Here is a 7,903-nt window from a genome sequence, read left to right as displayed (position 1 = left end):
AAGTCTAGACTGTCTTCCTGGAGTCACATCATTCAGCCTCTTCAACCATAAACAGAGAGCCAGGACGTCCTGGTAAGGTAAACTTAAAAGTTTTATTTCCATCCACTTCATATAAAATATTCAAAGTTTTGTACAAATCCATAAAATAAGAAACTGCGCATTATTTAAGTACAAAACAAAACAAATGGATAAATCCCTTATAAAGGGAATAAAGTTAGACCCGTCAATATGACTGAACATGTCCACTGAGACAATGAGTTATCGCATGGCATAGCATCCATGTGTCTGACCCTGCAGCGAATCAGCAGAGAGCAATGATGTGCGTGTAAACACTCAGTCTAGTTTTAGTCCTTCAGTAGTTCAGTGTTTAAGTTAAAGTCATTCTCTCCTTATTGCTCTGCTTTAATGATTTGGGGATGCTGGTGTCATTTTTAGATGACCGGCGTTCAGAGAGTTGCTCTCTCGCTCTGTGGCCGTGGAGGAGGATGCCGCCTGCTTCCAGAGCTGCTGCCTCCTGCTCCTCCCGTCTCTGCTGGCTCGCTGCCCACGTACGAGGAGATCATCACGGTCTCCGGCCAAACCTGAGAGGAACAGAAGAGTGATGAGTTTGAGGCTGCACTTTGCATTTCTGCTCACAGTTTGGCGTTTATTATTAATCTTTGGGAAACTTTGTCTGCCCTAAAAAATAAAAGTATGTGCAGTCAACGTGTTTTCAAAGCTGCTGCCCTCCTTTTCCCTGATCTTTGGACTGTCCTCGCACAGATCTGCCAACGAGTCAGCGCTATAAACTCAGGCGCAAAGGTGAACCTCTTTATGATTCATGTGTAGTTCATGCGTGTCTGCGCTCACCGCTGCAAGTTTTGTAAAAAGAAACTTGATGTCTGAAAGTGCTCTGAGGGTCTAAACTCTTCTGAAAGCAGCACACACACACGCACGGCTTTAAACTTCAATCAGCACAAATCTTACCTGATTCTGTGTGGATCTGCTGAGCCTCGCCCCTCAGTGCCATCTCTTCGTGTTTCCTCCTGTGCGCCTTTACTCTCTTATGTGAAATCTGCAGGACACACAAACGTTCGTTAAAGTTTGTTTGCTCTAAACTCCCAGGTGCTGGAGAACACGTGGATTTGTGGATGTGGTGCGGCTCACCTTGTTCTGCAGTGCTTGTAGTTGCAGACTCTGCTTCTCCAGTTTGTCTTGCTGCAGCTTGAGTTTCTCCTCCAGCTGGTCCACGCGTTTGTTCTGAGCCAGCAGCAGCTGGAGACAACAGGGAGAAACATCATTAGCTTTATGTCACGTACAACATCCACCTGTCTGGGATGGGAGGTGCTTAAATTTGGAATGAAGTATTATTTAAAGAGGGAACTCTTAGTGGCTGCAGCTAAAAGGTTTAAAGGGGCTATTCAGGTCTATTAAAATGGGCGTGCACTGCTCTCATGTGTCTACCTGGTTAAAGAGCAGCCACAAAAGCCCTCTTTCCCCCCTCTCACCTGGATCATTGGGACTCCTGAGTGACCGCTGTCGTTGCTGTCCAGCATCCTCTCTGTAAGCGCTCCCTGCAGCCAGTCCATCCTGGAGTTTAAATCCGCTGTCTGCTTCTTCACCTCCTCAGCCAGCTCTGCCAGCCTCTGACTCTCCTCCGGCCCCTTGCTTCTGGCCTTCATAGCTTCATCTTGCTCCCGCTGCTTCCTCTCCAGCTCGGCCACCGTGCCGTTGAAGGCCTTCAGTTTGGCGTTGATGTCGCTCATCTGGGCTTTGGCCTTGTCCACGTGCTCCTTGAGGCCCAGGCCAAGCTGGAGGAGGCCGTGGGCCACCACATTCACATCGTCCCATGAGGCCTGTTTCTCCCGGGCCCTCCTGTCAGTGGGGAAACCGACTGCTGCGTGCACCAAAATGGTCACGAGGAGGATGAGAAGTTGAGGCATCTTCATCTTTGTAGGCCCGATCTGGTGTCAGTGCTGCGTCTGAAGTCTGTCTCTGTCTGTTGTGTGTGCTGCTCACTGAGAGGCACTGAGGCTTTTTATAACTCTGGTAGGAGAGGAGGAGGAAGAGGGGGCGGGGAAAGTCTCACAGTGAGCAAGATGATGCAACGAGGGCCTGAATTTCTGGTTATACACTCACTGATGCAGAAACATGACATGTTTACAGTTTTAGTTTTGAGGCTTAGTTTAGTCTTTTTATGCTGATGATGTCATATTTTTGCCTCTTATTCCCACTCTGTTGGTTTCATTTGCTACAAAAACACTTTGACTCCCCGCTGTTCTCACTGCTGATTCATTTACAAATCAACCTTTTGTTTTATTATTTCTATAACATCTGAATAAATGCAGATAATTTCCAACAGCTCAGGGCTATAAAACTTTCCCTTGAAATGACCCACAAATCCATGTGCCATTAAAAGCAGTTATTTCTTTTTCTTTTGATTGCTGTTTTATTCAATCTTAAAAGTCCTTTAGAAGTCTTTAAAGTCCCTATTTTCACGTCTGATTGGCCTTTAAGTCCGTCCCTAAAACAGTTTCACCCAAAAACCAATGATTCCTTTTGGATTTTTTCACATTTAAGACTAAAACTCTGATAACTGAATGCTGTTAATGATCTCAGCGGGTGAAGTCAACCAGTTGCTGAATCAGGAATGCTGGTGAACAACAGAGGCTGAGGAGTCACTGTGAGAAGTAGGGGAAAGTTCAAGCCTTCGGGCCCTTTTACATACTCGTTCCTGACAACAGAAACCCTGCTCACGCACTCACGCAGACATGAGGAACGTGATGCTGATGTCCTGCCAGGCGCTCAGACTCACACACGTACGTGTCAGCGGGTCACGGCTCCTGTTTCACATTTAATCACACATTTAGCTCAGATACTGTACTTCTCTCAAACCGTTAAGCAGTCATCCGAGGAATATGATGAAATGCACATGTCCAAATGTTTCTATACCCACTGTATGTTAAGGTATCACCGGATGAGAGTAAACTTGGGAGGTTTCATGCTGCGGGGAAGAGAAAGGCTGGAAAATGCAAGGACAGCGAGTATTGTAGAGGGATAAGAGAGTCAGCCAACAAATGTTTGTGTTTAACTAAAAGGTCAGTGTGGTTAATGTTTGACTGGAGTCACTGAGTAACAATGTGTTGTTATGGTGGAAAATAAATACTGAAAAAAAATTCCTTTACTTGCAAGTAAAAGTGAAACCCTCGCTTTGACTCAGAAGAGCAAACTTGCATTTCCACTGGACATTTTGTCCAATTATTAAAAAGACACGTGCTTCTCCTTCAGCCTCTTTTAAACCCTTAAAATTGTTGTTTATTCACATGTGTCATTATGCAGAGGTGCACTTCTCATACCAGCAGGATTTGAGTTTTTACATGATGAACCTCTGCAGGGAGCAGGGTACTTCCTGGATGCTGGACACCCGGTGCACGTAGGCCTCCCTCCCGCTGCAGTCTGCTGTTCTGCACGTATCCTCCGAACCCGCTGCACTCAGCTTACGTGAACCAGACCATTGTCCTCAGTCGGCTGCACAGGCGGGTCTCCGTCCTTACTCAGCTCTATCAAAACACAATGTTCGCATTAAACATGCGTGCTGCTTGCATGTAGCTCTCATGCCTCGGCTCAGTTCTAATAGTAGCTGTTTCCCGTGAGGTGGGATAAATGTGGCCCTGCGTGATGCAGGGAGCTGCAGGAGGGTCAGCACAGCCAGCAGACAGAGGAGGAGGACCTGCGTAAACCTGGGACCAGTTTTTCCAGTCAGTCTGTGCTTCACTTTGGATTGACTCACTCAGCATTTTGGGAAGTAAAACAGTGTGTATACAGAAGGAAACAACATATGAAAGCTGGAAAATTTCTGACGTCTGTTAGTTAGCAGGCAATCATCTTTAAAATTAAAGTACTTGAAGCTTCGAACATTTGTATTTTGGCCACCACCACGTTAGTTTCTTGAAGCCAGAAGTTACAAGTAACGGACTAATAAACTACTCACTCACCAAAACTGAAGCATAAGCTTCTGTACCACACAGCAACTTTTGATATCAGTCAGATAATCCATTCAAATCCCTTTTGTAGTCAGCCTCAAGTGGCCACTAGAGGAACTGCAGTTCAAAGGCGGCACCTCGATTTAAGCCTCATGTTGTGTTCCTTTCATGTCAAATAGTTTTGTTTTTTTGGTCAGAAATCTACGGTGGCCCTGAGAGGCCAAACGGACCAGTTGCAGGAACCCAAAACATGGTAGGCGTGTTTTGTCATGATTCATATAATACTGATGACGGATTTTTAGGCTAACACACTTACCTCTCATCTTTTCTTTCCTCACAAAACCGATAGATCCTCCACTTCTTTAAAGTGTCCCCCAGCGCAATTCTTAGCATATTTTGGTTCCTGCAACTGGTCCGTCGGGTTATTGTCTCCCCAGAAACACTTCCCTTGTGCTTTTGGAAATCTGTTTTTTCCTATTTCCGTTGTCGTTTTTCCTATTTCCGTTGTGTTTTGCGTGCTTTTGCAGCGTTTAAGTTGCAGTCTGTTTGGCCTCTTGGGGGCCACCGTAGTAATCACCATTTATCATAAAAACTGTAATAACACATATAGTATCACTACTTCTCCAGTTTGATTTTTCAAAATAAAATGATGTTCTTGTAAACGTTTTGACTTTGATTTGTTATTTATTTTTTGATTTGTAGGTTTTATTGATCTGAGCTTGAGTGTGAGTTCTAGAAATGATTGTAACCAAGAAATAATGAGATGAAACACAGCACACTGTTGATCACAGACTACTTTGGGTCAAAGTTACCGGGTTATTTGTTTTGAAGCACAATCATAATCTAGACTCAAAAACATATTTATGTCAAAAATGCTGAAATTTGATGCAATTTTGTAATTTACATGAGTAGAATGTAAAATGTTAAATTTAATGAACTCTGGTCAAATTAAATTTGCTTGATTGCTCTTTATTCAGTTTATACCAAACATTTTTTCTTTAATGAATAATTATTTAAATAAATAAACCTTTGATTTTAAATATTTCACTTCTATTTAACTAAAAATTATTGCATCATGTTTGTGAGTTTGTAAGTTTAGCACAGACATTTGGTTTAAATCTTACATTTTAATGCTACAACCATTATTAAATATAGCACACTTCACTTTCATCATGTATTTAATTTGGTACTGTGGCAAGTTCAAATCTGGAGTGTAATCACCTCCCTGCGTATTTCTTTTTAGGCTTTTATATGACGACACCACCATAAAAATCAACGCTGTGCAAAGATAAAAGTGTTACATGATGTGTAATTTACTGTGTCTATCTTTGAAAGGCCCTCCATCATCACAGAGCTGGATAGCGCTGTCTGTCTGATTACAAAAAAACACAAACATCAGGCTCTGTTCATCTGCCGTTTTAAAATCTCAAACTTGTAGGAAGTCAAAACAGCTTCTGTTGTCTAAAAAAAGCCCTGAAACCTCCTTCCTTTGTTTATTACCCACGAGGGCATGGTAACTGTGCAGATTACAGCCACACAGCATGTCCCGTCAGATCTGCATGTACAGTACATGAGTTTCCAGAGCGGGGGATCGCAGGGAGGCAGTGTCCTCAGGCACCAGTGGGTTAGTGTGTGAAAGGTGAGGATGTTGCTACACGTCTGGTATGTTGCATCAGCCTCTAGTGGTCATGAACTATTCCCGTACTATTCCCCTTGAGCTCTGTTTGAGCCCAGACACGCACAGCGGGAGACCCAGAGGAAGAGCCGGGACTCTGAACCCAAGCCTCTAAAAACAGGCAGAGGCACAGCAGCTGGATCAGCATGTAACCATTATCTTGTTTAGTAATTATCAGGAAACTCAAACAAGGAAATTCTCGAACAACCAACTTCAGCAAAGTGTTATTCATAGAACTCTGAAAGGAAGTTTTCAGACTTTAAAGGAATCTGGTTGTGGTGGCCAATTACAAGGGTCTTAATCCCAGGTCAGGTGTCGGGTAAGTGGCATAAAGATGAGACAAGAAGGCTAGATAAGCGCTGTCCATTTGCAGCTTGGTAAACCCAGTCCTTTATTTTCTTTAACATATTGTGCTATGGCTGTCATCATTCCATAAAGCTCAGAGATTTCAAGGTATTTGTCTCCAACCTCCACTCCTGGGATATGGTCTGTTTCTTCCATTTTCATGTCAGATGTGTTAAGAGGCCTTTCTTACTTGGCTGTAACCAGAGGTCCCCCCAGCTTTATTATCCTTACCTTGATGCTGACCTACACAGTGAATTTACTTTACTGAAATAGCTTGAAATTTGATATATATGCAGGGAGTTAAACTGATGCCACTCTCAAACTAGTTAAAGCCAAGCCTATACAAATAATACAAAATGTATACAGGTTTCTGCGAGAAGGCATCAGTTACCTGCATTTTCATAGGAGTCCGCAGACATTTGAACAGTGATCACCAAGATCTTAAACTGAAGTCTGAACTTTATGGGGAGCCAGCGCAAAGACGACAAATTAGGTGTCACCTGAGACCACTTGGAGGACTTGGTAGGTACCGTCGCAGCTGGATTTTGTAACCGATACAAAGATGAAATCCTGAGGCCAAGATACAGTGAATTACAATAGTCCAACAGTGAGTTGGACCAGTCAGTTTCCCAGTGTTAAGTAAAAGATAATTAGCAGCCATCCAGTTCTTAAGGATAGATATATTTGGAAAAGACATTTACAATTAGATATCATCCACTTAACGATGATATGAAAGGTGCAGAAGATGATAAATACAGTTCAAACAGTACGGGCCCCAAACCAGAACCTTGAGGTACACCATAGGACAGAGTGGCAGATGAGGAGACGTAGATAACACTGTTAAACTGAGGAGTACAAGAACAGTCAATTCACCTGCACCTCTCTTTATTAAAACGTCGATTTGTTTCTGAAGAAGATAAATCTCCATCATAAAAATCAAGTCTGATTTCACTTTTTGTTTATTTTCATTATATTATTGATTCATTTAGAGAGCCTTCATGTTAGTCTGGCTCCTGTTTTTCATGTCAACTTTTGGCAGAGAAGAAAAGTGGGTGAAAGGTAACCCTCGCGCACAGCTCGCGCACAGCTTCATGTGTTGATGTCATGTGGGATTCATTAAAAACAGCTGTTATTCACAATTGCAAGGCTGCTGCTCCATTCGCTGACTTTCTTCACACTGACCTTTTACCTAGTTTCCACACTCTCGCAGCATCCCTGTATTACAACTCACTTTGGGACTGGTGGTGTTTTTTCTTTTTTTTCTTTTACACTTTCTGAATGCACTTTAACCCAGAAAGCAGCACCGTTTCCTCAGGGTGTCCTCCCTCTGATCAAACAGAGGAGCAGGGCCAAAGACATGCAAGTCAGAGGTTAGATTTGTGTTGACTGCAAAAACATGCTGACTTTTCGTGTTGATGTGAGTGTGTTAATTGGATTTTATGGCTGCTGTAAATGCCTGAGCATAGTAAAGTAGCACTTTGTCTATTACCCAGTTTTCCTAACTCTGTGTAAAAGCATCAATGTGTAAATTTAAACACTTTCCAAGCATCCACACTCGTAGAGAGGGACAAGAGAGAAGTTTCACACTTTACTGGAACCATTACTTTATTTTTTTAAGGTAAAGCAAACAGATGTTTTTAAATAGAATTATGATTAGTTTTTATTCCTTGAACTATAAAAGTAGTACTTCATTTTTACCCACTTCAGGATATTTAAGATCCCCCCCCCCCCAGAGGTTTCCAGGCACCTCTTCAAAAGCTTCAGCTTGTATTCATGCAGATTTTGAAGTTCACTTGGATCGTTGTCCTGGTGTAAAAGCAAGTATCTTCTTTAGTCCCGGACATTTGCATCCAGGATTTGTTGGCATTGTGTTGCAAGGAAAAACATGCATCTGTGTGCAAAACAACATGTCTGTGACTTA

The 7,903-nt window shown here is 42.7% G+C and overlaps 1 protein-coding gene across 1 annotated transcript; it reads right to left on the bottom strand.

Moving 5' to 3' along the window:
• Window positions 1–73: 73 nt before the first annotated feature.
• On the bottom strand, window positions 74–2,025 carry LOC116318345 (angiopoietin-related protein 4-like). The gene is made up of 4 exons (XM_031737336.2): window positions 1,488–2,025; window positions 1,147–1,254; window positions 967–1,054; window positions 74–581 (listed from the first exon to the last, which is right to left on the bottom strand). The coding sequence occupies exons 1-4, from the start codon at window positions 1,926–1,928 to the stop codon at window positions 403–405; spliced, it is 816 nt and encodes a 271-aa protein (XP_031593196.2). The 5' UTR covers window positions 1,929–2,025; the 3' UTR covers window positions 74–402.
• Window positions 2,026–7,903: the final 5,878 nt, after the last annotated feature.

Source organism: Oreochromis aureus, linkage group 15, assembly GCF_013358895.1.
Source record: "Oreochromis aureus strain Israel breed Guangdong linkage group 15, ZZ_aureus, whole genome shotgun sequence".
Lineage (NCBI taxonomy): Eukaryota > Metazoa > Chordata > Actinopteri > Cichliformes > Cichlidae > Oreochromis > Oreochromis aureus.
Note: the sequence above shows the minus strand (reverse complement) of the source record. Positions and strands in the feature narration are given on the sequence as shown.

Bases quoted from the DNA above. Each gene is read 5' to 3' on its own strand.
- LOC116318345 (XM_031737336.2), bottom strand. From the start codon at position 1,928: ATGAAGATGCCTCAACTTCTCATCCTCCTCGTGACCATTTTGGTGCAC. The intron at 1,255-1,487 runs GTGAGAGGGGGG...TGTTGTCTCCAG, and splicing joins CAGGAGTCCCAATGATCCAG to CTGCTGCTGGCTCAGAACAA. The intron at 1,055-1,146 runs GTGAGCCGCACC...TGTGTCCTGCAG, and splicing joins TACAAGCACTGCAGAACAAG to ATTTCACATAAGAGAGTAAA.